The sequence below is a fragment of the Biomphalaria glabrata genome, chromosome 11, assembly GCF_947242115.1.
Source record: "Biomphalaria glabrata chromosome 11, xgBioGlab47.1, whole genome shotgun sequence".
In the NCBI taxonomy this organism is placed as follows: Eukaryota; Metazoa; Mollusca; class Gastropoda; family Planorbidae; genus Biomphalaria; species Biomphalaria glabrata.
The window spans coordinates 32,696,392-32,724,322 of NC_074721.1; the positions used below are offsets into that span (position 1 = coordinate 32,696,392).

Sequence of the window (27,931 nt, forward strand, 5' to 3'; positions counted from 1 at the left end):
AGAACCCCATGTCCAGGCCTGGTGGTTGGATAAAAGCCTTTCTAACCATCAACGGGATAATGGCGCCTCCTGCGCCGATTCCCTACTGGACTTCATCGAAGGCTATACTACCTGCCGAGAGAGTTTACACAATTATACGTCATGCTTGTGCGAATACCACCCACAGTCAACACAGAGAAAGCAACAAAACATATATTAGACATTGTACAGATATTTGAGACAAAGAGTTCTGATGCTGCTACCATGCTAGCAAAGCATCAAAGTACCCCACACAGTCAGATTGTTTTTCTAACCGATGCGAAAACAACCCTCCAAATTGGAAAACTTTGATTCCTCTCATATAAAAAGTCTCAAGACAGCACTTACAAAGCTCAACAACAACGGCAAAAAAAACTGTTATTCAATGGATACCAGCTCATATACAACTAGAAGGAAATGAGAAGGCTGACACACTCGCCAAGAACTCACAATTAAACTCTGCACTCTTTCCAGAAGAAATTAAGAAACTAATAGTGAATAAAATAATTGAGAACTGGACAAGGTCTCATCCAAAGCACAAGAAAAATGATGCTTATTATAAGCCATCCCGAGAAGACCAACGTCTAATCTTTTGACTCAGGACCGAACACAATAGAATGCGACAACATATGTACCGGAAACTCAAAATTGGAACCAGTGAAATCTGCCCGTGTGGAGTATCACCAGAGAATGTCGACCATGTCCTTAAAAACTGCTCTTTTTACCCAGAGGCCTTTACGAGACACTGGCCCCAAAACACCCCAATGGAAAGAAGACTATATGGGGAGCCCCTGATTTGGAAACCACTGCGCAGTTCATCTCATATATTGGTCTAGTAATCTGAACGCTCCAACATAACAATGAGAACGAAGAAGAAGTACGCAGGAGAAAATGTAATAATTGGGGTGGGGGATTAAATTACATTGGTTCACAATTAGACAAACAAAACACAAACATAGAGGGTCCTGCCCTTCATGTAACAATTAAAACTCTTGACTTTTTGGGTGGAGTCATCAAGGCTTTGGTAGATGCCTACGGAGAAGTAGAGGTTATGGGTCGCGACATCATGTTCAGGGACAAGGCATACCAATAAAAACAAGGATCGTGTATGTGCCAAGATCTGCCAAAGAAACTTTACAATATACAGATCACAAAGGAGTCTTAGTGGAACTGAACCCAAAACTAAAAAGGAAAAAACATAAAGCATCGATCTGAAAACTTAACAACGACCTCTTAAATGACCCGCTCTATTAAAAAAACAATATTAAACCTTTTCAAAATTATAATACAGGACTTAAGCACATCCTATTTCAAAGTCACACAAATATGGACGTGAATTAAAAGCTCCATTAAGCAGCAAAGCCAAATACTGACAACACTAGTTAATTCAAAAAGAAAAAAAGAAAGACTATAGACTTTAAAAATTTACAACAAACGAAGAAGATGAAGCAACCAAAGCACATATACTAACACAACTAGAAGAACTATTCAACTATCAAAACAAAGGAGTTGTATTGAGGTGCAAAAACAATAAAATGACCGAAGGGCCTACAAACATTTTTATCGGCAGAACAAAACATCCAAATTAACAAAACTATAGACAACATAATAGATAGTAAAGGAGAAATTATACACTATGTGGACAAAATAACAGACATATTTACGAAACACTTTAATATAATTTGTATGACAAAGAACAGACGGACGACAACGCACAAAAGTATTTTTATAAAACTGCAAAGAAATATTTACGATAGTACAGACTGAGACAGACGCTCTCTTTACACTTGATGAACTGAGGGCTGCTTTAGAAGCAACCCAAAACAACGAATCCCTTAGCCCATTTTACAAAACTTTTTTTCCCCCAAATAGGACCCCTACTGTCAAAACTGTACAGCAATATGTTGGTTACAGAACATTTACCAGAAGATTTCAACTTAACATACATCACACTCCTACCAGATAAACAAGAAAACAACACAACACCATGTGACTTTAGACCGATCTCACTTCTAAACACCGACTACAAACTCCTAACAAAAAATGATTTTTTCTAAGACTGAAACCCCTCGTACCACATTTAATAGGACAAGACCAAAACTGTAGCAGCCCCGACAAAACATCTACGAACTTAATCATATTTAAGAGACATTATATGGAAAGACGAAGGCCTAGCCATCGGCAGTAGGCACCAAAATCAGACTGATGCGCTCCCTGGTCATGGTCACATTTTTATATACATGTGAGTCTTAGCCGCTGACTGCAGAGCTAGAGAGGAGGATCATAGCAATGGAATTGAGATGCTACAGAAGGATCCTAAGTATCGCATTCAAAGACCGCATAAAAACCAAGAGATTAGAGATAGGGTTACTGCAGTGATTAGACCCATGATGACCTGCTATCGTAAAAAAATGCAAGCTAAAAGTCTATGGCCATATTACAAGATCTTAGGGGTTCGCAGGGAACAGTACCAGGGAAAAGAAATAGAGGCAGACAGAGAATGCGATGGGAGGACAACATAAAAGAATGGATGGGCCTGCCATTGAAAGAGGTTCTAATTAAGGCAAAAGACAGAGAGGAATGAAGAAATACGGTCAACAAATTTTGCATGGTGCCCCATCGGTCCAACAGACTAAGGGATAGATAGCTAAAGGTAAAAAAAAAATAATGGACAACACGAAGACAGACGGAAGAATGAAGAAATACATAAAGCTGATTTACACTGATGCCACCAACAAAATCATAATAAATCAAACCCTTAGTGCCAGTATCCCTATTAGAAGATCTGTCTGGCAAAGGTGTCCCCTTTCCCTCTTTTTATACCCCCTTTGCCTAGAACCCTTTTAGAAACCATTAGGCTAGATAGCGGAATAAAAGGAATTAGAATTCCAGACCCCACACACGTAGTTAAAGTTAAAGCATACGCTGAATACACCACCCTTTTCCCTCCTCAGAAAAAGACATAGCCGCAACCATAGGTAAGTTTACTCAATTTGGGAGGGCAAGCGGATCAAAATCAACATAAATAAGTCTTGTATTATGGGAATTGGGCAGGTGGGGAAGCCGCCCAATTATCCCCTTTAACCTTAAGATAGAAAAGTAAATTAAAATATGCGGCATTACGTAGACCAGCAACCCAACATATTACCACACACAGCAGTGGGAGAATATTTTGAAAAAAAAACAACTAAAAACACAATCAAAAGATTTCATTTCGCAGCAACTACCATATTTTGTAGAACAATATTAGTGAACCACCACCAACCTTTACACGAAACAAAAATACTACTAGAAGCATTAAACACACAAAACTTATACAAAACAGAGAGGATGGATGTAAAAACGTACAAGACATAAGAACAAAAAAAACAAGCACTTAGATTAAAATATATAGGACAAGTAGCCAAAAACCCAAACAATTTCCCATTTACATAATACTATTATGGCTTAAGGTAAGGTAGAATAATTCCAATACAAAATGACATCCCACACTACTTAGGTACAAACATATATTCATTTTACAGATTCATATCAAGAATACTCCCTGGTGATAAACATCTTTTACACAGAAAGTTAAAAGACACATACGCAACACTTAAGAAACAGTTACAAGAAAGATTATTCAATAGGATAAAATGGAATAGAGAGTTAGGTGTAAAAGATTTCAGAGACAATTTCATCATAAATCTACACAGCAAAAACACTACACCCAAAGCTAGAGAAATAACGTACAGACTAATCTACGGGATGATCCTCGTCGGATGAAAGAAGAGAAAGGTACACACATGTGTTATATGTCACACTGACAATGGTAACAATTAAGCCATTTGTTTTTAAAATGTAAAATATTTGAGAATGTTAGAAGAACTATGAAAGACTTACTAGAGAAACTGTAACACCAATGTTAATCTTATCCTAGCTATTATTTTAAATAAATTACCTAAAATCACAAGTAAGATCCTTCATAATTTTAACCTAATAATAGGGTCTGAATACAGAAGTCTGTGTGGCACACTAGAATTAAAGTTGTTTATAAAATGTGTTTAATGCCTTATAATTTAGATTTAATATTTGCAAAAATAATTGAATATAAAATTGATAGCTACCCTGGTTAAATAGAAATTGTAATTATTGTATAACTTAATGTACTTGAAAAAAATTGCCAGGACTCAGAAAATTTTTTATTGTTGTAATTAATCTTAAAGGTTACTCTGATATTTCTATTGTTATTATGTCATTTTGTCTAAGCTCTTATGCGAGTGTGTGAGAGTGTGTATGTACCCGTGTTAAAGAGACTTGGGGGGATGTGTGATACAAATCAAATGGAACTTAAGTTATCTATGGAAAACTGTGTCTTTTAAAGGGAAGTCAATACTTTTGCTGAATTATTTCCCCTATGATCGGAGAGCATGTCACAAGTCAACATTAGTGTAGTCTGTATAAACTCAAGCAATGGCGTCACTATGGGGGATGGGTGCGGTTCGCACCGGGTGACACACGATAGGGGGTGACACCCAAGTGGAAAAAATGCACTTATCCAAAAAAAGAAAAAAAATGTAAACTGTGACAGAAGAAGGATCGTAAATCATAAGAATGGTTGAATAAATTTATTCTTAATGGGGGAAAATCTATAGAAAGATATTTTTGTTTGATTAACAGTGGGCAAGTCCACAATGAGAAACTTGCGAGTTAAGAACATTTATCAGGCTTTCAAATTTAGAACATTTTGGCAGCCGGACTTTGGTATAAAAACATTGACAGAAAAGTAATTGCTATGATTAACGAATAGATGAGAAAACAAAGGAACATCTTACACTTATAGATTTATTGATATCGCAGTTTCAAACAAAGCAAACTTTAGTACTTGGTGGCGAATTGAAGAAGACGTATCATTGAATAATGGGGTTTAGTTTTTTTTTCCTTGGGATTGTGGAAATGTTATCTAAATATGAGCCAGTACAGAAATAGAAACTAATAAGATTGCAAGGCAGGTAACAAAGTTCATTTTTCAAGGACATCAACGAATCTCTACCAACCTTAGATTTAAGCCTTTAACTGGTTATTGTCAACTGCATGTCTACGTGGTATGTCTACGTGGCGTCATGTGAAAAAAGCTTTTCAAAACTAAAATTAATTAGCAACTATAAATAAATTTTGAAAAACGAATTTCAAATCAAACAATTCTGTCAATTGAAAATAAAGTCGCAAGATATATTGAGTTTAAAGTTATACGTTTACACATTGAAATTTCTTAAAAGGAAAATTTATGTTTGTATTTTCTAAAGTTACTGCAGTCTTTTAAAAAAATATAAATAAAATTTTTCTTTTCAAGTTTTTTTTACGGGTCAATATACTTTTCATAACGTTGCATTTTTTCATTAGTCATCCTAAAAAAACTACCACTATAATGTTAAAAGGTTTCCGCTAAGAGCTATTTAATGTTTACTTAGGAAAAACATGCGCAGTTGATGTTTAATTTCTTTGTAAATTTTAAAATATTACATTTTAATCTATGTAATCTGTGTCATTTTACGTCTCTAGAGACGATCTTTTCCTTTTGCATATTCTTGTGTGACTAAAGAGGCCAATCCTTGATACACAGCTGCGATCGCAGGTTGGGCTTATATAATCACCAGGCGCCGTTGCATTTTCACCCTTCTACTGCTTCTTTTGTGTATGACATCTGCAATCCGTGACCCTTGATTTATGCTCTCTCTCCATGTGGATCTATCCAGTGCCAGCTCTTCCCAGTTTCTAGTGTCGATTTTGAAGAACTTCATGTCGCGTTTGCATACATCCGTATAACGTTAAAGTGGGCGACCAGCGGCTCTCCTGCCTTCTATTAGATCGCCCTACAGAATGTCCTGTGGAAGTTGACCTTCTGGCATTCTGCAAACGTGGCCTAGCCAGCCAAGGCGTCTACTGCTGATAACAGAGCAGATGTCCTGGCACCCTGCTCTTCGCAGCACTTCCTCATTGGTTATCTTATCCTGCCATCTTATTTTAAAGATCCGCCTTAGGCATCGGAGGTGGAAGACATTCAGCTTTTTTTCCTGCCATGAGTAGGTTGACCATGTTTCACTTCCGTACAGCAAGGTGCTCAACACACAGGTCCAGTAGACTAAGGCTTTAGTACTGTTAGTCAGTAATATGTTGTCCCAGACTCTTTTCTGCAACCGTGACATGGTGGCCATTGCTTTGGCTATCCTGTTGTTAATGTCTTTATCCAGTAGAGTGTTGTTGGATATGATGGAGCCAAGGTAACAAAAGTGATCAACAATTTCTAGTAGTTGGCCATTAATGCTTACTTGAGGTGCAGTGTTTGTGTTTTGGACAAGTATCTTAGTCTTGCTTTGACTGATGTTTGAGCCAAACTTCTGGCAAGCAGCAGATAGTCTGTCAACCAGGAACTGTAGTTGAAATTCAGAATCAGCCACAATAGCTGCATCATCAGCATACAGAAGTTTTCTGATGAGTAGCTTCTTAACCTTGGTTGCCCGAAGCCTTGATACATTAAATAGTTTTCCAGAGGATCTTGTATGAAGAAACACGCCTTCGTTTATGTCGTTGTACGCATAATGCAGTAGACAGCAGAAGAATATGCCAAACAGAGTAGGTGCGAGCACACAGCCCTGCTTGACACCACTGCAAACCTCAAAACGTAGTGTTTGGGCTCCATTGAATCTAACAGTACATTTAGTTTCCTCATGAAAGCACGCAATGAACTTCAGTAGTTTGGGAGGGCAACCTATTTTCCTCAGGAGTTGGAAAAGGCCACTTCCGCTGACCATAACAAAGGCTTTAGTCAGATCAACAAAAACGATGTAAAGGCGTCTGTATCTCTCTCTGAATTTCTCCTGCAGTAGTCGTAGAGAAGAAATCATGTCTATAGTGGATCTACCACTCCTGAATCCACACTGAGACTCTGGGTAGACTCTAGAAGCTATCACTCGCTGCCTGGATAGTGCCACTCTAGCAAAGATTTTGCCAACTATACTGAGGAGAGAGATACCCCTATAATTGTTGCAGTCACTCCGATCCCCTTTGTTCTTGTATAGTGTGACTACTAAAGTTGCGTCACACATGTCCTGTGGGACATGACATGTTTCCTAACAGCGGCAGAGGAGAATATAGAGTTCAGGGAGCAGGAGTGATTTGTTGACTTTAACTACTTCCACTGGGAAGTAATCACTCTCTGGAGATTTTCTATTTTTCATGCAGTTAATTGCCTTTTTTAGAAAATTAAGGCTCAGAAGCTCATCTAGGCATTCCAATACTGGAAGATCTGGTAGAGAAGCCAGTGCGACATCGTCTACTGTATTCTGTGTGGCATAGACATCGAGGTAGTGTTCTGTCCATCGTTCTAGCTGCTTGGTTTGATCTGTAATTTTTTCTCCTGCAGTAGTCGTAGAGAAGATATCATGTCTAATGTGGATTACATTTTAACCTATGTAATACCTATGATAAAATGTCAAAAACAAAAAAAAATAGAATCGACACTCATTTTAACGTTGTGTAACTGTATTCAACAAACTGTATACTAGCGCAAAAAAGAACTAAACAATTATAGTTTTTATTGGGAAGAATAAGAGGAACGATAGTGGGGGTGTGACACTCTGATCTTATTGTACCGGGTGACATCCACCCTAATGACGCCACTGCACTCTAGAACACGGCAATCAAGCAAGTTCAGAGTCTACATTTAAAGCCTGAAAGAAATATTTTTAAAAAATATTTAAACTAAAATTATGTGTTTAAATCATAAGGTAGACAAGTAAAAGTGATGGAGTTAAATTACACTAGGAAAAATTTTGAAAACCGGAGGGTTTCTAGTTCCTTTTCTTTTTCAAATGCGAATCTAGCAGATCCCTATGTTGATTTGATAACATTGATTGGAGATTCTTTGTTTCAAGTTGCTACGGGTACAAATTGTTGCAAATGTCTAACCTCTATCAGGACAAAACATAGGCATGTGCTGGTGTTAAACACTTTTATCTATTTTAGATCCTCAATTAGGACAAATGTCGTAAGATCACACTACAATGTTCAACTATGTTTTGTGGCGAATAGAAGCAAACTAGTGAAACGGGACATAAACTCAGCCAATTATAATTCTATACTCTAGTAAATAAAAAAAAGTTATCGTTAATATAGAATTGTTTACTTTTGAACATGTAAATTTTTTTCCCATGTAAATTAATTATCTTTTTTAATAGCTTCATTGTATGTTTTGTAAATGTATTAAGTTGGTAATAAAATGCTTTAAAAGAAAAAAAAAGCCCAAGAAAGAGATAGAGAGCCAAAAAAAGGCTAAGAAAGCCCCAAAAAGAGGCAATAGCCCAATAATGTAAACAGCTCGACAAATGATGTAACAAGCTAAATTGAGATATTCTAAAAAAATAGTAACCTTAGATAAACATGAACACCTTAAGGGCATTAATAAGCTTTTCATAGAAACTTTACACAACTTAAGTTTAGATCAAATCATTAAAAAATCAACTAGATTAAACAACACTTTAAATCTTTTCTTAACCAACAGACCTGAATTAGTAGTAGATTAAGATATTATCCATTGTCTATCTGACCATGATATCATTAAAATACAAGTAAAAGCAGTAGCCAATATAAAGCCCAAAAACAAAATCTTACTCTGGAACAAATGAAACCTAACACAACTACACCAAGCTGCATTAAACTTTCTACAAAAATTCTTATCAGAAAAAGACATTAATAAACCTGTTGATGACCTCTGGAATTCCATTAAAAACTAACTTAAAAATATTATAGAAAATCATATACTAACTAAATACACCTGACTACAAAATAAATGCTGGTTTAATGATAGATTAAAGAAGCTTTATAAACAGAGGAAAACATATATAGAAAATTTAAAGAAACTAATACAGAAAGGGCTTATTGAAAGTATATTAAAATTAAACACCTAAACCACAAAGTAAGCAGACAGCAGCAGAGTGAATACATAAACAATGTAATATCTAGGGAAATGAACAAAAACCTATGGTCATACATTAAGTCTAAGAAAATGGAAACAACAGGAGTAGCACCATTAAAAGGAGAGGGTAACATAAAACATAATGATATTGAAAGTAAAGCTAACATACTAAATTGCATTAGCATTCTCATATTTCTTAATATGAACCAAGTAGACAACATAGGAGATATAGAAGTACAAGAAAAAGGAATCCCAAAACTATTAGCAAACATTAAAGCGATTAAAACATCTGGACTTGATGGTGTCTAAGCAAGATTACTCAAAGAACTAAGCAATAAGCTAGCACCAGTGTTCAAAATACTTTTTCAGGCGTCTCTAAACCAGAGCAGAGTACCAAGGGACTGGGAAAAAATACTGTCACCCTTCTGTTTAAAAAGGAGAAAAATCTGACCCAGGAAACTACAGATCAGTAACTAGTGTCACAAGTAAAATCCTAGAACACATAATATGTAAATAGAATACATAGACAAACATAATGTCCTTACTCCATCCCAACATGGATTCAGGAAATATAGATCACGTGAAATACAACTAATAGGACCAATTGATGATTTTTCAAAAGGTTTAGATAATAGTGAACAAATAGATGCTATCTTATTATTTTTCTAACGTTTACCACCATAGTTTGCTTTAAAAATTATCATATTTTAGCATTGATGGTCCATTGCATCAGTGAATAAAAGATTTTCTGATAGTGCGAGAACAATCTGTAACAATAAATGGATCTAAATCAACACCAATAACAATACCTCAAGGAACAGTCTTAGGACCACTACTATTCTTAATTTACATAAATCATTTACCAAATATTAGTTCAGAATTAAAAGTCGGTTAATTGGAAGGCGATGGCATAATTTATAGAACAATAAAAACAACACAAAATACAGAAATTTCACAAAGAGAAGTAGATGAATTACAGAACTGGGAATCAAATTGGAGCATGTCTTTCCACCCAGAAAAAATGTCAGTTTTTAATAGTAACAAAAAAAACTAAAACTAATGAATTCCACTTATCTTATTCATGGCAAACCAGTAACACAGACTAAAAGAACGCAAAATACCTAGGTGTCATAAAAAATGAAAAACTGTCATGAAATCCTTATATTGATGAAACTATTTTTAAAAATTATACAAAGTGTTAGGGTTTATTAGAAGAAATTACTATAAATAAAAAAAGAACATAAAACTAAAATGTCATTTTACATTGGTTAGGGCAATAACAGAATATGCATCGTTTGTTTTGGACCTTTTAAGAAAACATTAAGAAACTGGAACAGACAAAAAATAGATTAGTGAGATTCTTAACAAACGAATATTTACATTTAACTACAGTAACACCTTTAGTAAAATCAATTAATTTAGAAAGCCTTCAGGATAGAAGACTTAAAAGTAAAGTATAAAACACTTAACCAAATCTTCAAATACAAAAGCAACATTTAAAAAAAATAATCAGAAAGACACAAAGATAAAGGCCCATTCCTCGTTCCATATACTAGGACAAATGTATACAAATGTGCTTAGAGTAACATCTTTAGTAAAATCACTAAATTTAGAAAGTCTCCAGGAGAGAAAACTCAAAAGTAAAGTAGCAATTATAGTCTTCAAATACAAAAACAAAATCCAATAAAATACTCAGAAAGACAAAAAGATAAAGGCACATTCCTCATTCCATATGTTATGACACGTTTGTACACATGTTCTTTTTTCCCTAGTGCTATTAGAGCATGGAATGGGTTGATTTTATAATGTTTTAATAAAATTGTACATTGTGAAAAATAGATGTAATTTGCATTTCGATTGAACGTTTATAATAAAGCTGTATATATAGAATAGTTTTTTAGTTCTGATAGTAAGCATATTTTTTTCTGCATTATCTGTACTTTAAAAATATAGTGTGTTTTTTTATTTTCTTTCTCCAGGTCAATTTTTGAATAAAGAAATAGCTGATAGCAACAACAGCCTCAAAAATTCGAAAACATTGTGCCTAAAATTTCTAATAATGAATTCTAATATAATTCAGTCTGAGCAAAACTTTAGCGATGCTGTTAACGGAACGTATTGTAGCGCTTGTGCTTATGTAAAATGGATATCCCTTATCAGTCTATTCATCATTTATGTTATTATAATTTTTTTAAATTTATTTTTTTTGTTCATTTTCTTGGTCACTAAAGAGCTTAAACATTTCTACAATCTCTTTGTATTATCATTAGCTTTAAATGATTTACTGTTTTCTCTTTTGAATTTCACTAAGCTTTTTTATATTGAAAATTATTTACTAGTTGAGCTAACGACTTTAACATTACGATATATTAATTACTATAGTATTTTGTTAATAAGTCTTGAACGCTGGCTCCACATAGTCATGCCGTTAGTATATAAAAAACTTTATAGAAAAAGAATTTTTGTAATTTTATTATTGATTAGTTATATTACTGCTCTCATGATGAGCATTCCATGTTTAATCAGTCATATTACATATAAAAACTGCCAGGCATATTTGTTTCCTTCTCTGCATGTCATTATTCTAATCGTGTTGTTTATCATATATTGTCAAATTTTTTCTTCTCTTCAATTACACTACACTAACACAGCTAACATTCGTCGACATTTATCAGCAATTAAAAGAAACAAAATGAAGCATAAGTCAATAAAATTTATTTTAGTAGTATGTTTTGTTAACGTAGGGCTTCTAACACCTTACTGTTTTTCTACTGCATTTACATATCTTTATGTTAATTTAAATCAGGAAACCGTTTTGGCTGTACTTCTTATTAGAAAGTTTTCCGATGCATTTGTTCATTTGTCAAACTTTCTTGTGTATATTTGGAAATGCCCATATTTCACAAAAACCATTAAAGTAAAATATTATGAACTTAAGTCTCTTTGTTTTAATCAAGTTTCAGATGACATACAAAACAGAACTATTAGAAACCAAGACCGTCAAACACATTTTTAAAATTCAACGTTAATCAAACTTAATATGTGATACCAACAGACATATCTGGACAAATATTCTTTTTGCATTAACTGAAGATAGCATGAACACCCCATCCCACCCCCAACCGAAAATATTGTGTATACATGTCTTTAATGTTAAATGAATGTCACCATTGCAGTGTTTTCCCTTATATTAAATGCATATATATATTAAGATTGTTAGAAATGAGTGAAACAGAAGAGAAAGTTGAGTGAAATAAAGATCTATGTTTGATTTTCAAGTACTGAAAGCATTTTTTTTATTCTGTTGTTTTTGTTTTCGTTATGAATTGAAATATATGCTCTTAAATCATTGAACCTCTTTCAATCCATCTGTTTACTACATTCCACATTGAATTTTTAAGCTATAAAGCTATATATTTGTTCAATAAAGCTATGTATTATGTTCAATAAAGTCAAGTACATTTGGTTTTTAAAAAGAGTTTTTTGATATTTATATACTCAGATTCATTCATTAGCAATATATACATGTATGCATGTTTGTCTATTTCTGAGTCTCTATCTCTCTCTTTCTCTCTTAATATTCCATTCAGTAACTATTCCTTAAAAGCAGCAAAACACGTCTTCTTGAAAGTAACAAACATTTTACAATTTTTAGAAACCAAAAAAAAAACAAAAAAACATATAATTATAAAGCTTTTCAACATTGGTTATACCTATGTCTTGTTCGGGACCCCTCAACTCATAAAAAACATAAAAAATGTTTGAAAGTGCTTCTACTTCTTGTCTTTGTGCTACTTTAGATTCATTAAAAGCTACTTACTAGAGGGACAAAAACGTATACAATGCCACTGTATATATTTTAAATTGTATCTAAAAACCTAGATCTATCTAACCCTAAAATAAGATCGTTGTTTATTAATTTCTCATCAGCTTTTTGTATCATACAAATTCCACTGCATTTTTTTTTTTGGAAAAAAAAAAAGAAATTATTGATGATAGGTACTTACATAGCCTATTACTATAGGCTAGTGAGTTTTTGATACTAAAGCAAGATTGTTCTTTATTGATTTCTCATCAACTTTTTATACCCTACAAATTCTAAGTTATATACTTATATACTACTATAAACTAATGAGTTTTTGAAATAGAGACCTAAGTGAGTTAGGTAAAATAATGCTACATCTAGCTCACGTATATTATCAAAGTAACTCAATAAGGGGCTGGGACATCATCGTTATGGTACACTAAATACATTAATGATAGGAATCTTTTTTTTATTCTTAACAAAGTTTAAGGATGATACGACACATCTTGTTCTACTCTCAAAGAGCTAAGTCGTCAAGAAAAAAAAAAGAACAACGAAAAAAAAATCTTATGATAATTTTTACAATGTCAAATATAAAAAAAACAATCATACAAAAAAAAATTACAAAGATAGTTTGCATGAAAAAAAAGAAACTCAGAATCAGTTCATGAAGTGGTCCACTCAGTCAAGTAAAAAGGCAGGTTTCAATATTTTCAGCATTAATATCAGAAGCTATGAATTGCAAACTATCAACAACCATAACCCTGTCTCCAACTATCAAGAACCGGTCATTTCATCCCCGGTCATTTCATCTTTGGTCATGTCATAGCCAGTCACTTCAACCACGGTCATTTCACCCCCAATTAAATATTTTTATTAGCAATGTGTAATCGTGCTGTTTAAGGTTATTTTATCAAATATAAGTATGTTTTTTAGAATGCTTTTGGATATTTTTGAACTTATTGTAGTGTTTAAGTGATTCACCTCCTCTCTTCATTCTTGTCGAGAAATGAAAGTATATATATAGTGTTATAACCCTGCCATGCGCACCGCCATCCAGACTAGTGCAGATGGTGCGCACTTCTAGAAACCAGACTAGGAAGGATGTTTACATTAAGAAGAGAACGATTTCAGTCCAAGCCAGAGCCGAAGTGAAAAGACTGTGCTAGAGATAGATGTAGTTATAATGTACTTGTGATGTCCTGTTAATTAACATCCTTGCCTCCTTGAGTTGCCTCCCTTAAGTTATTATATTTGGTGTCGTGGTGGGATTGGGCGACTCAACGTAGGCCTTTGGTAGGAGCTTATTTAAAATAACATCAATGAAACGGCTAGACGAGCTGGAATTGAAGGAACTGAAAGTAGAGCTCGAGTGGCGGCGTCTGAAACGCTATGAAAAGAATAAGGACATTCCAAGAGCACGTCTTCGGCAGGCTATGGCTGATGAAGGGGAGGAAACCTGTTCATGTCATTTTAAGTCTGCTTCTAATTTTAATCAAATATTAGCAAAATTAGTAAAATTAGCAATAACATTAAAATAAATGTCATAAACAGTGGGGATTTTATAATAGAATTGACACTCATTTTACATTTAAGTAAAAATCAATAATAGTAGTTAATCAGCTCACTGTATTTGTTCAACAAAAAGAACTAACTAGCAATAGTGTTTATTGGAACATATTTGAAGAAATTTGATGGGAAGGGATGACACTCTGAGCTACAGCACCAGGTGCCACCGACACTGTCTGGGGGCGGTTTCCATTCTGCTTTTAGGTGATCAGTTGGATCTCTAGTCTACCCTTTAGGTGATCAGTTTGATCTCTATTCTACTTCTTCCAGAAGAGTTCGAAGTCTTATCAAAGACGAAGAAGTGCTGTCCTGTTTGCTTTTATGTGAAAAAAAAACGCCAAATGATTTTTTAAAAATTTATCTATTAATTTAAACGATCAAAACAAGACTATGGCTTAAATATAAAATATCCCTGGTCCATTGGTCCACTGGTGACTTCACCACTGAAATTGTGTGATAACACAAACTCTCTTTGTAATCTTGTTCACTTTGTCTTTATATGTCAATCGTTCTTTCTTGAATTCGGGCGCGCCATTTTTATTCTAATAAGCGCTAACGTTAACCCTTCTCTATAGCTCATTTATAAACTTTAATCCCTGTTATAATAATAAGGCTTGTCTTCGAGTCCAAAGATTAGTGAGGAATATAGTATTTCTCATAGCTGCGCAGCCCCAGCTGTGACCTACATATTCTGCCACACCCAGGGCAAGCATAGCCGTTGTCCGCAAGTGGTCGATTTAGATTTTTTTTGCCATCTGCTTCTGTCCTCGGCTGACATAGACGAAAGCACCAGGTTGCATGCGGCCTCAGAACGAGACACCTGGAGGCCACTCACAAAGGTCGCGGGATACACATTTGAGACCAAAAGAAAATCTCCGTTACAACGTTGGAAGAAATATAAACACTTTGCAAGAAATTACAAACGATGTAAAGCGGATGAAATGACCAGAAAAAAAAATGACCGGGCAATGAAAGGAATAGGGATGAAATGACCAGGAAATAAAATGACCGGGCAATGAAAGGAATAGGGATGAAATGACCAGGAAATAAAATGACCGGGCAATGAAAGGAATAGGGATGAAATGACCAGGAAATAAAATGACCGGGCAATGAAAGGAATAGGGATAAAATGACCAGGAAATAAAATGATCGGGCAATGAAAGGAATAGGGATGAAATGACCAGGAAACAAAATGACCGGGCAATGAAAGGAATAGGGATGAAATGACCAGGAAATAAAATGACCGGGCAATGAAAGGAATAGGGATGAAATGACCAGGAAATAAAATGACCGCCCAATGAAAGGAATAGGGATGAAATGACTAGGGAAAGAAATGACTAGGGAATGAAATGACCAGAGAATGAAATGACTAGGTAATGAAATGACCGGGTATGAAGTAACCAGGGATAAAATGATCGTGAACCCACAACCTTATCTCCCCAAATATAAAAAAGTAGCGTAGCGGTGTCGTTAGTATAATGTATTGTTACGCCTACTAACAACATAATACCACAGGATATGGAGATTTATTATTACTATTATAATTACATTGCTAACATCCATATGTATTCGACAAACTAATTATATCAAATGTGGTCCCATGTGAACCAGGCATAAAAAATGTTATTGAATGATTAACTTATTGATGGTTTTGTAAAGGGCTTATCTCTCAACCAATGTCTTAAGGAATTGACTCTTCCTTTGATATAGGTCTAAGTGTACTTTTGTTGCACTCGGTCTGTAGAATATAAAACACTGCTTATTAATTTAGATAAACATTTTCACGCATATACCTCGCACATGTGTATACCCCGCATCCCGCGTATACCCCGCACAAATATCAAAATTAGTAAAAACAAAATCTAACAACCCGCACCCTTATCTACCCTGCGTGTGCATAGAGGGACTTGCCGTAAACTCCCGTTACATACAGTACAATCATTATCATAGGCACATAAAAGGATTTCAGTTTTGAGTTTATACATAACATTTGTATTTCGAGGCATCACGATATTGTTTGAGTGTGCGGAAATTGTTTTAGAAGAGAGAACTATACGAAATCTGTATTAAATCTATCAAGAGCAATTCATTTAAATAACAAACAAAGGAGGCGCAATGGCTGAGTGATAAAGTGCTTGGCTTCCGAACCGAGGTCCCAGGTTCGAATCCTGGTGAAGACTGAGTACACCCAACTCTAATGGGTACCTGATATTAGTTTGGGGAAGTAAAGGCGGTTGGTCGTTGTGCTGGTAGTGTGACATCTTCCTTAACCCGAGGGCCACAGACACAGATGGCCTTTACATCATCTACCCTGTAGATCGCAAAGGGAACTTTTTACTTGTAAGCACACATTTTATTTGCTTAAATCCTCACAGATCATTACGAAGGTATGGATACATGCAAAAAAAAAAAAGAAACCCCAAAGAGAAATGTTTTTAAAAATACAAACCAACAAAAAAAAAAAAAACATTTTGCAGGTTGATGTAGTGCCGGATTTGGGGCAGAGCAACCTGTGCAGCTTCACACACCTCAGCTTTGGAGGGGGTAGTGGTCGTCTATAAACTTAACCAGCGTTTCTCAAACTGTGGAACGCCTCCCTAATGGTCGCGAGGTCCCAACAAGGTTATAGCAACGTCCTTACAAAATCGGTGTGTGCGGAGCATGTCAATTTATTTTTCAAGGGACAAGAAAAAAAAATGTCATCGTAGTTATCAATCCATGTTTGAGTCTTTAAAACGTGATATTATTATCAAAGCTTAACATTTTGAAATTTTAAACGTCGTTTTTTCTCCTCATAAGGACCTTCACAATGTAGACCATTTTTCGAGAGGCAACAACATCGACTCCAAATGTTTTAAGAACTTATTTCAATATTACCTGCAAAACGTGATTAGTCTCGTATTTTTGCTAGAATGGTCAGAATCTCCAAGACGTTAAACAATAAATAAAAAGGTCTGGGGCAAGTCGTTTTACTTAACACGAAGATGATCTTACCCTGATCATGCGCATAGCAGACTTTTATACGCTATTTGTAACTCAAATGTTCTTATAACAGTATAAGCCATTATTAAAATTCATCTGATCTGAGACTTTTTCTTTAACTGAAAACCCCTTTGGCCACTCTCATAGAAATTTGAGTGTGTAATTTGATTTTTTATTTTGAAGAGGTGTTTTTTAGCTGCAAACCCCGTTCGATGAGATTTTTAAACATAAAACCCCTCTTGGCTACGTTCATAGAATCTAGTCTTATATTGAAGAGGGGGTTTTATCGTAAAAAGTATTTCGGAGGGTTTTTTTATCAAAATCTTCCTTTGCTTTGCTCTTGGAATTTGGGGATAGTCGTTTGCATTATTGTTTTTGTTTATGTTTTATAGAAGAGGAAGATTTAACCACAAAACCCCCTGGTAGGGGTTTCAAACTCAAAGCCCCCTTGGCTGAGCTGGGGCAAGTGATGGTTTAGTATTAAAATCTCACCCAAAATAAACAAAATTAAATTTAAAAAATCAGTCAATAAATTAGATCCCCCCGCAGGTGGGGGGGGATTTCATTTCGGGTGGGGGGGTGAATCCCAACCCCTACTGGCTACGCCCATGAGCTTGATAAAAAATGTAATAACTAAAATGTGAACACGTGACTTATGACAAACCAATCATCCAAATCTGTGGTGGGTTATCCTGATTTGTGTAATTGGACCGTGTCAGTGAAGATTGCATAAAAAGGCAGAGGGAGAGGGTATGGGAGGGATGTTGACAGTCTAGCATTGGCAAGGGAGTTACGCAACATGTCCATCTGTCTTATATGGCCTGCGTGCTCATGCTTATGTTTTCTTATTGATGTATTGTATGTATAGAGTAAAAACAAGGTTACAAAAGACAGTTTGTGTGGAAACACAAACTCAAAATCGGCCCCCGAAGTGGTCCACCCAGGCAGGCTTCAAGATTTTCAGAAAGAACATCCAAATGAAATTATATCAAAGACAAATGAGAGATAAGAATAGAGAAATAAGGTTAACAGATCTTGTGTAGTGCCCCAACGGTCCCGCAGATCAAAGGATAGGTGAAAGTGAATAAGTTAGATGTGAACCTGACCTAACTAGTTCTCCTTTCAGACCTTGTGGTCTATAGGGCAGATGATGTAAAGTTCATCTGTTTTTGTGGCCTACGGTTAACGAGGGTGTCATGTAGCCAGCACAACAACCAACCGCCTTTACTTTTCCCCAACTAATGTCAGGTACCCATTAGAGCTGAGTGGACTCAGAGGCGCCCAAAGATTCCAAACTTGAAAATCTCAGTCTTCACCAGGATTCGAACCCGTGACCCCCAGTTCGGAAGCCAAGCGCTTTACCACTCAGCCACCGAGCCTCCCCTGGCATAACTGACGTCTTAGAATTGATCTAATTGTTTTGAAAAGGCTCAATCTCTTATTCGAATCCTCAAAAAAAAAAAAAAAAAAAAAAAATTCCGCTATTAAAAAAAGTTCAGGAAAATGAAGTTTACAAGACACTATTCGTTTTAAATTACGTCTTATAATGCATACCAATTATCTTTTTCTCTTTAAAAAACTGCTTGCATAACTGATTTTAAAAATGAGATTTTTCGCTTTCAGAAAAAAAAAAGGAGGCCATTGCATGAGAACTTTGAATGGTCTAAAATAATGTGATGTCGGATTTTCAATATCTTTTCTAGTTTACGAGATCTAAACGGGACGGACGGACAGACGGACAGACATTTAGCACAAAACTAATAGCGTCTTTTTCCCTTTCGGGGGCCGCTATAAAAAAAGGAAAATTTACACTTATCACATTAAAGTACGCATACATATTCATCTGCATAGCTGTTAAAAAAAAGATAGATAGATAGATAGATAGATAGATAGTTAGATAGATAGATAGATAGATAGATAGATAGATAGATAGATAGATAGATAGATAGATAGATAGATAGATAGATAGATAGATAGATAGATAGATAGATAGATAGATAGATAGATAGATAGATAGATAGATAGATAGATAGATAGATAGATAGATAGATAGATAGATAGATAGATAGATAGATAGATAGATAGATAGATGTTAGTTTTTTAAGCTGTATAAAATCCTATTTGTATAGTCATTTGAAACATTTTCTCCATTTCCTATTTATTTGCTATTGTGCTTTGCTGCGCCGTCGGTGTGGTGTCTTATCGTAACCAACGTACAATATCTCTGTTGTCTCGGAGCAAAAGTTCTCACGTCTGCTATCAAACCCGCTAGACGCTTGGCAAATAAAACGAGGTAAGACACCCCACACACACACACACAAATAAAAGGTGTGGTCAAATAGCCTGGTATGGGGGGTGGTATTAGCGACTTAACTTGAGCCCCATCCCAATTATGATAGGTATAAACAAAATTAAGCATTTTAAACTAATAGGCTTACTTAGAAAAATATTTCCGTAAATATACAAAATGTCACATATGCTATAGTAGACATTCGAGATGTTGAGACTAGCGTTTAAAAACAAATGTGTTTCACTTCCAAAAAATACATTGTGATCTTCTATTCTAGATCACTTGAAATACAGCGGAAGAAATTAAAACGGACCTAACCTTATTTTATGCATTTATGTTTCTTGTTCAAAATGTCTTGGTGTCCAGGTCAGCTTGTGTGTGTGTACTGTGTTATTGTTGACTGTTTTGTCAGAAAGAACTTTTCACTCATCAAAACTTATATCTATGGCCAACACGAACCTAACTGGTTATACTCGCGGCCATGTTAATGCTGACATTAAGAATAAAGGCTCCACTTATAAAGACTTCAAGCTACACATACTTGACAACCTCTGTGAGGATGTTATTTTAGGCCTTGACTTCCTTGAAGAGCATGAGAGTGTACAGATCACTTTTCAGGGGCCTAAACCAACAATGGTTATAAATGAAATATAAGCTGCTAATGTCGAACCCGCTCCTCTTTTCCAAAATACGATTAAAAAGTGTCGACCTATCGCTATAAAATTCAGACGTTATTCTGAAAAGGACACTCTATTCATTAATTCAGAGGTTGACAGACTCTTGAAAGATGGCATCATTGAGCCCTCGTCATCTCCATGGCGGGCTCAAGTCTTTATAACAACTAACGAACGACACAAACGAAGAATGGTAGTGGACTACAGCCAAACTGTTAATCGGTTCACACTTCGGGATGCATATTCCTTACCCCGAATTGATTATATGGTCTCTCAAATAACTAAGTATAAAATATTTAGCACCCTTGATCTTCAACTGACTCTTAGAGAGGAAAAGTGTGCATACTCTTCTTCAAGAATAAAATTACTAGGCTATGAAGTCTCCCTTAATGAGATGAAGCCAGACCCCGACAAACTGCTGCCCTTGCTGTAGCTTTCTCCACCCGAAAACCTAAACGCACGAAGGCGAGCTGTAGGTCTATTCTTCTACTATGCCAACTGGAAATACATTTCTCAGATAAGATCCATCCTTTAGTACACAACAGAACTTTCCCACGCTCTGAGAGAGTCAAAGATAGATTTCAAGGGTTGAAAGAAGAACTAAAAATGGCTGTTGTCACTAATGTAGACCTCTGTAGGTTGAAACAGATACATCGGATATCGCTATATCCGCTACCTTGTCCCAGAACAAAAGACCAGTTGCTTTCTTCTCCAGAACACTATCTCTTAGCGAGAGACGCCAATCCTCCGTAGAGAAAGAAGCAATGGCTATCGTTGAATCAATCAAGAAATGGAGACATTTTCTATTAGGATCGCATTTCGAACTCCACTCTGATCCGTATCCTGCATGCTTAACCCTCGTCATCACGGTAAGGTTAAAAACGACAAAATTTAGAGGTGGAGAATAGACATATCAATGTACAGTTTTGATGTGTGTTACCGGCCGGGGGCTGACAACATGGCCGCCTATTCTCTTTCTCGTGGATTTTGTGCAAGTACAACCACCCCTAGGTCTTTGAAAAAACTTCACAACACTTTCTGCGAATGCTCCATTCCATCCGACCAACGAATCTCTCGTATGCAGTTGAAGAAAAAAGAACTGTAACCAACAATTGCCCCATCTGTGCATAGATAAAACCTCGTTTTTATTAACCATATGTCGGAAGCTTAGTAAAAGCCAGATCACCATTCGAGAAGACTTAGTGTTGACTTTAAGGGACCTCTCCTTTCTACCACTAAAAATAAATATTTATTGACAATTATTAATGAGTACTCAAGGTTTCCTTTTGCATATGCCTGTCCTGACATGTCTACTCAAACAGTATTCGCAAGCCTATTCAGCATTTTCGTGACGCCCTCGTATTTACATTCTGACCGGGGATCAGCCTTAATGTCTGAAGAGCTACGATCTTTTCATAAAGGTAAAGGCATAGTAACAAGCAAAATCACCGCATATAATGCCTAATGGAACGGGCAAGTAGAAAAACTGAACTTGACTCTCTGGAAGTCAATTCAGAGGGCTACATAATACACAATTAGAGCTAACCCTAAACGACGCTCTCAATTCAGTCAGATCTCTACTATGCATTGCTACAAAACATGATTCATAACAAAAGACTATTTTTTTACAAAAGAAGGTCCGCCTGTGGTGTCTCTCTACCAACCTGGCTATCTGTTCCAGGGCATGTCCTGATGAGAAGGCATGCGAGGCAAAGCAAATATGATCCGCTGGTAGATAAAGTGGAGCTTAATGAAGCAAATCAGAACTATGCCCACATACGTCTTCCAAATGGACGGGAAGAAACTGTCTCAGTACACCATTTGGCTCCGAGAGGCGACTCATCATCTGAGTCTGTAGTACATGATTTCGCTCCGAGAGACGTTGAGGCATCTTCTGAGGTCTCCCAACATCAATTGGCTCCTGGTAACACTGAGACTTCGCCAGGTGTCTCTCAACACTCAAGGGCTTCTAGGGGTGACATGGAGACATCTCTTGTTTAATAAAGCCTAAGATCAAGACATGTCTTCTTATAGTGTTTCATTAGGTTACTGCATATTTATTTTTATTTACATACATGCGAATGTTTGATCTCTCCCTACGGCTATGTAGCTATCATCCTCTAATCTTGTCCACTTTTACGTATCTATACCATACAGTAATTATGGTCAATCATCTTAATGCTTACGTCGTTCCTTTCCCACATTTCTCCCAAATTACAGTTTGGCACCATTAATAAGCCTCCATGCACTAAGGCTCCTGGAGTAATGCCTTACAGCACGGTCCAGGTATCTGGCAGTTTTCTGTAGGTTATGCTTGTCTTCGTACAAAGCGAGACTCCCACATTCACCTATCTTTTTCTATCTAATTCAAGACTAGTCGTGTCTTCGAATGTCTTTCTGCACACATTCTGCATTTGTAGAGGATGTGTTCCACGGTTTCGTCTTCAGCATGGCAGTGTCCACATCTGGGATTGTGATTCTCTCGGATCCTAGCAAAGTACACTCCCATCGGACAGCGTCTAGTTCGGAATCGTGCCAAGATTTCTTGCTCCTTTCTGTCAGCTGCCACCACTCGTCTTTTCTGTTTGGGCATTTGAGAACTTTCCAGACTTCCCGTTCGTACTCTCGTTTGTTTTTGGCTCCTCTGGTGGGTCTAGAAGCGTTCTTAGCTTCGCCAAACTGTCGGCCCTCTTGTTTCCTCTGATTCCACAGTTTGATGGAAACCATTGCATCACCAAACGTACCTGATATTTACATTCGAGGCGCTCCACGCACACCACAGTTTTTGTTAGTTGTGTAAGCCATGTCTCTGGGCTCTTGAGAGTTTGCAGGCAGGAAAGTGAGTCTGTAAAGAGAATTACCTTAGCCGTTGCCGCAGTTCCTTCCTCTATACGTCTTTCTATATGCTCTATTACATTTTTTTTGTATTCCTTACATTTCCGCAATGTAATTGCTTTCTCCTGCACATGGGCCTATTTTTTCGTTTTCTTCTACACAAGAGAAACTGACTACCGCTCCATAGCCCAAGTTTGTTCTGCCTTGGACTTCTCTCGTTGATCCGTCCGTATAAACCTTAATGGTATCTTTCAGGAAATTGGGCTATTGTTTCTCTCGCAGTGATATTTAATAAGTTTTGTGTACATTTCTAGTTTATCTTTCCGTCAATTAATGTAATGCATACTAATTAGCTTTTTCTCATTAAAAAAATGCTTGCATAACTTATTTTAAAAATTAGATTTTTCGCTTTCAGAAAAAAAAAAGTAGCCGTTGCATCAGAACTTTGAATGGTCTAAAATATTGTGATGTCCGATTTTCAATATCTTTTCTAGTTTACGAGATCTAAACGGGACGGACGGACAGACGGACAGACATTTCGCACAAAACTAATAGCGTCTTTTCCCCTTTCGGGGGCCGCTAAAAACGGGGGGAAAACGTAATTAAACAAAACACATTCTTAGATTTATTAATTTTTTTTATCAAAAAAGACCTATAATTAATTATAATATGTTAATTAAAGTTCCCCTCTTAAAGACGTTTACAATCTAGACATTGAAAAGAAAAAATATAGATCTATATTACATGCATCCAATATATTCTTAAAGGAGAGAGAGAGAGAAAGAGAGTGTGACCGGGCGCGCTCTGCTAGTAGAGCCGTGACCTCCGAGAACCCATATCCATATCGAAGGTGCCGGTAGGACTGTGACCTTAGTGACCCGTGATCTAGACGAAGATTCTAGGTGTTTCAAAAGAAACATTTCTATGTACACTACACAGTAAGACAATGGACACTAGTGACCCATCAGCCTAAACGCTTAACCTTAACCCATAACGAGTGATGACGTAGGACGCGCTGTGGTTAGAGGTCAGGTTTTCCTTATCAAAGGTGCCGGTAGAGCGCGCTTGCGCAGGTGAGGTCATTTCAGTACGCCATCATACATGCGGATAGACAGCTGCCAACTAATTGACCTGAAAAACTAGGGGCCTTTGATGGAATGTATTTAATATGGGGCATCGATGGCCTTTAAAAAAATCATGTAATAAATGTAATAATTGATTGATGAGTGAATTGATAACAGCAAACATTAATAAGGTAACACAAGTGGACATGAAGTTTCGAAGGGAAAAGATCGTCTTCCAAGACGTAAAATGAGACAGACAACACAAGTGGATAATTATTTTTCAATACAATATACTAGTTAAAAAATATGCTACTAAAACTATCTATTAAGATAATAGAGATGAACCATAAAGACAAAGATAAAGACATAATCAACAAAACAGCCACTAGTCACCAATGCCTCCATGATTTGAGCCAGACGCCGCAGACTGCACCAGAGTTCAGTTCCAGTACCAGTTTCTATGTCATTTGATACCAATCACTGTATGTCGCTCCTCTTCTTGCTGACTGGTATTCGCCACGGTCTCTAATATCTATTCTGACTGTCACTCTGAAGACTTATCCCAGATTCAAGACTGACACTGTCTGACTCTGGCTGTTAGCTAAAACGCAATTCTGTTTATTCATAATCCACTAATATCTAATGCTATAATTAAAAAAAACATTGCTTCTAACCCTGGTCCCTTAGAAATACTTCTTACATGTAGTCTCTGGCAAACAACACACACCTCTAAGAGCCAAGATCGCGAGCATCCTAGGCGACTCGCTCCCATTGCCTATATGTATCATTCAACAGAAGCAAGGCGCTGTGTCTGGACTGCCCCAAACATTGTCTCTATATAGGCTGAGCCCCTAACCCACGATTAAACTAACGCAACTAAATCTTCTCTGTCTGCCCCAATTAACGGATATCAAGTCGCCATACAACAAGGGTTCTCAACTCGTGGTCGCGACGCCTTTGGAGGTCCAATGACCATTTGCTAGGGTCGCTTAAGAGCATTGGACTTTTTTTTTCGGCTTATTGTCTTTGGATTTTTTTTTTATGTGTTGTAACTAGCAAATTTGTACCATAGTTGATATACATTTCTATTTAGGGTGTTATAGAAAAGGGACATTATTCAGATTTAATTTTTATCAAATTACGAAACGATCGTCGAGCATCAATAAAATAAAATAAAGGAATGGGGGTGGCAAATACATTTTTAAATTGTCAGTAATGTATTCAACGTGAATATTATAAATACGCAATGAAAGTCATAAGGAATACACTTTTTTTTTTGTAATTTAAGTAGAAATGTATGTTTACCCTAAAGCTTTGTTCAGGCTATAAGAATGGAATTAACTACATGGAGATCAGATACATACATTTTGAAAACGATTTTATAACATTAGCTAAATCACATTTACCTAGGTTTATGAACGAAACATAAATAATGGTTGGAAACACCGCCAAAAGGAAAATTGTAATAGGGGTCGCAGCGCTAAAAAGGTTGAGAACCGCTGGTCTATGTAATCTGTTTGTAGAAACATATATAAATAAATTTACAGAGATATATCTATTAAATTTACATCCGCATTTATACTCTCTCTCTCTCTCTCCCTCTCTCTCTCTCCCCCTCTCGCTCTCTCCCTCACTCTCTCTCTCTCTCTCTCCCTCTCTCTTTCTTTTTTAAATTCCCATCCTTGTAGGCTACCGTCTTCTTTTTTTTTCCTAATTGTATGTTAGTTTTGTTAGATTCTAAACGTTACCCCGTATTGAAGGTGCCGCCCTAACCCCCCTCCCATAAACGCTCATACAATTCTTTACATGGCTCTCTCTCTTCCTGCCCTCACTATCAGTTTGATAGGTTGTCACTACACCCGCTCACTGTATACCCCACTCTCCTCGGCGCCAGCTAACCTGGCGTGATCACATGCAGTGGGCATCGTCTCTGGCTTCAAATTAGCAGCCCGCTCTTTCTTTATTTTCATTCATAAATCCTGTACACTAGATCTCTCGATCTGGGCCATGTTTACTCATCATACTAATCATAGATTAAATAATGTCAATAACATTACTTATGATATTGCCCTGTGGTGTTGACGGTCGTTGACTTGTAGCACCAAACTTCTGGTAGACCACTTAACCGCTGTATGCGTATATATTCTCTTCATGGCTTAAGAGTTTGGACGAGAAGAAGCAAAGGAAAGATCAGTCTCTCATTTTTGCGGATAGTTACTCCACGAAAAAAAAAGAGTGGGGAGAACAAATAGTATTCACCGGTCACTACGGATGGCTGTGCGGTTTGCGCGTTGGACTGTCGTTTGGATTTATTGATAGTCCCGGGTTCAAACCCTGCCCGCTCCCATCACAGCCACCGGAGATCACGCTCCCATCTCCCTTCGTCCTGCGGGAGGTTTGGACTAGCAAGTAAACTATCTTCAACACTAATGAACATCCGAAACATGTAAAACATTTAACTAACAAACATTTTACAAATACTAAATAGCAGTACCAGACCTAACCATTGTGACCAAAAAGTCATGGAAAGAGAACAAGTAATCTTACCCGTCACTAAATAGCAGGGCTGGACTTAACCATTGTTGAGCCCTATGCGAAACGGATTTTGTGGGTCCAAGTGTGGGTAGGAATACGGATAATAAGTAAAATTTAAGAGTTTGTATTAGAAAATAAATTCGTGTATACATTTTATTCATTCTTTACTACGTACAGAATTACTTTACGAGCCTTGCGTGTAGCGAAGTCATACAGTATATCATAATAATTATGTTTCCTACATAGATCACGCTTAATAGCAAGAATTACCAAATGTTTCAATCTATCTTTGAGAATTGTTGACCTCAAGTAATTCTTCATTAGTTTGAGGCACGAGAAGCTTCTTTCATCACATTACACAATTACGGCTAATGCATAATTCCGTTTTTATTTACCGAGCGTAGGATTGGCGTTTTCCATATTGAATGACACCCCAAAATGACTTTTTTTGTCTATATATTTCCGTATATTTTAAGGACTTTTTTTTTTTTGTACATTTTGCAATTTCATGAGATTTCCAGGAGCTCCTGGTAAATCGTCAGAAGGTAGCGGGAATTCTGTTTTAAGTTATAAAATGGTTTAAATTAATAATTTATACACCTTGAATTAGCGCGGGCCCTATGAAAGTGCGGGTCCCACTGCGGTCACATAGGTTGCAGTGGCCTAGTGCTACGCCGCCGGTTGACTAGTTGTATTTTTATTTGAAAAAACTTTAAATAATTTTAATAACTTTTTTGTCAACTATAGTAAATTTCACTTAGATTATAATATAGACAAGACCAAGTTGATATGAGATCAAATTAATGTACTATACTTTAGTAATAATATTTTTAACAAAATCTATCTCACAGCAATAACACAATCTTTCAGTCTCATGTTCTGAAGTCGTCTCCCCTAACTTAGACCAAGTGACGACAATATCACCTATTTTGCATCATTCACAACCAAGCGCTAACATCTTCCCACCAACACCACAAACACAAACACAAACACAAACACATTCCATAGTACTCTGTTCGGTGAACAAGAGTTAGTTAAATTAATTATTATTCGCCAATCGCCAAACATCTTTTTTTAAATTTCTGTTAACAGCTAATAGTATAAATGTGATCAAAGTGTCTTTTTTATAAATGAATGGAAGCTTATTCGATATGACCATCAGCATTTGATTAAACGGTCTCATTATCTAGTCCCCATTCCTTATAT

At 36.3% G+C, this 27,931-nt stretch overlaps 1 protein-coding gene across 1 annotated transcript in view; it reads left to right on the top strand.

Annotated features, from left to right (window-relative positions):
- Window positions 1-12,421, top strand: part of LOC129921762 (chemokine XC receptor 1-like) — a 36,493-nt gene extending 24,072 nt beyond the window's left edge. Inside the window, exon 6 of the mRNA XM_056004500.1 lies at window positions 10,951-12,421. Within this exon, the coding sequence (XP_055860475.1) occupies window positions 11,031-11,987 (957 nt within the window). The 5' untranslated portion in view covers window positions 10,951-11,030 and the 3' untranslated portion in view covers window positions 11,988-12,421. The remainder of the gene's footprint in view (window positions 1-10,950) is intronic.
- The last annotated feature ends 15,510 nt before the right edge of the window (window positions 12,422-27,931 follow it).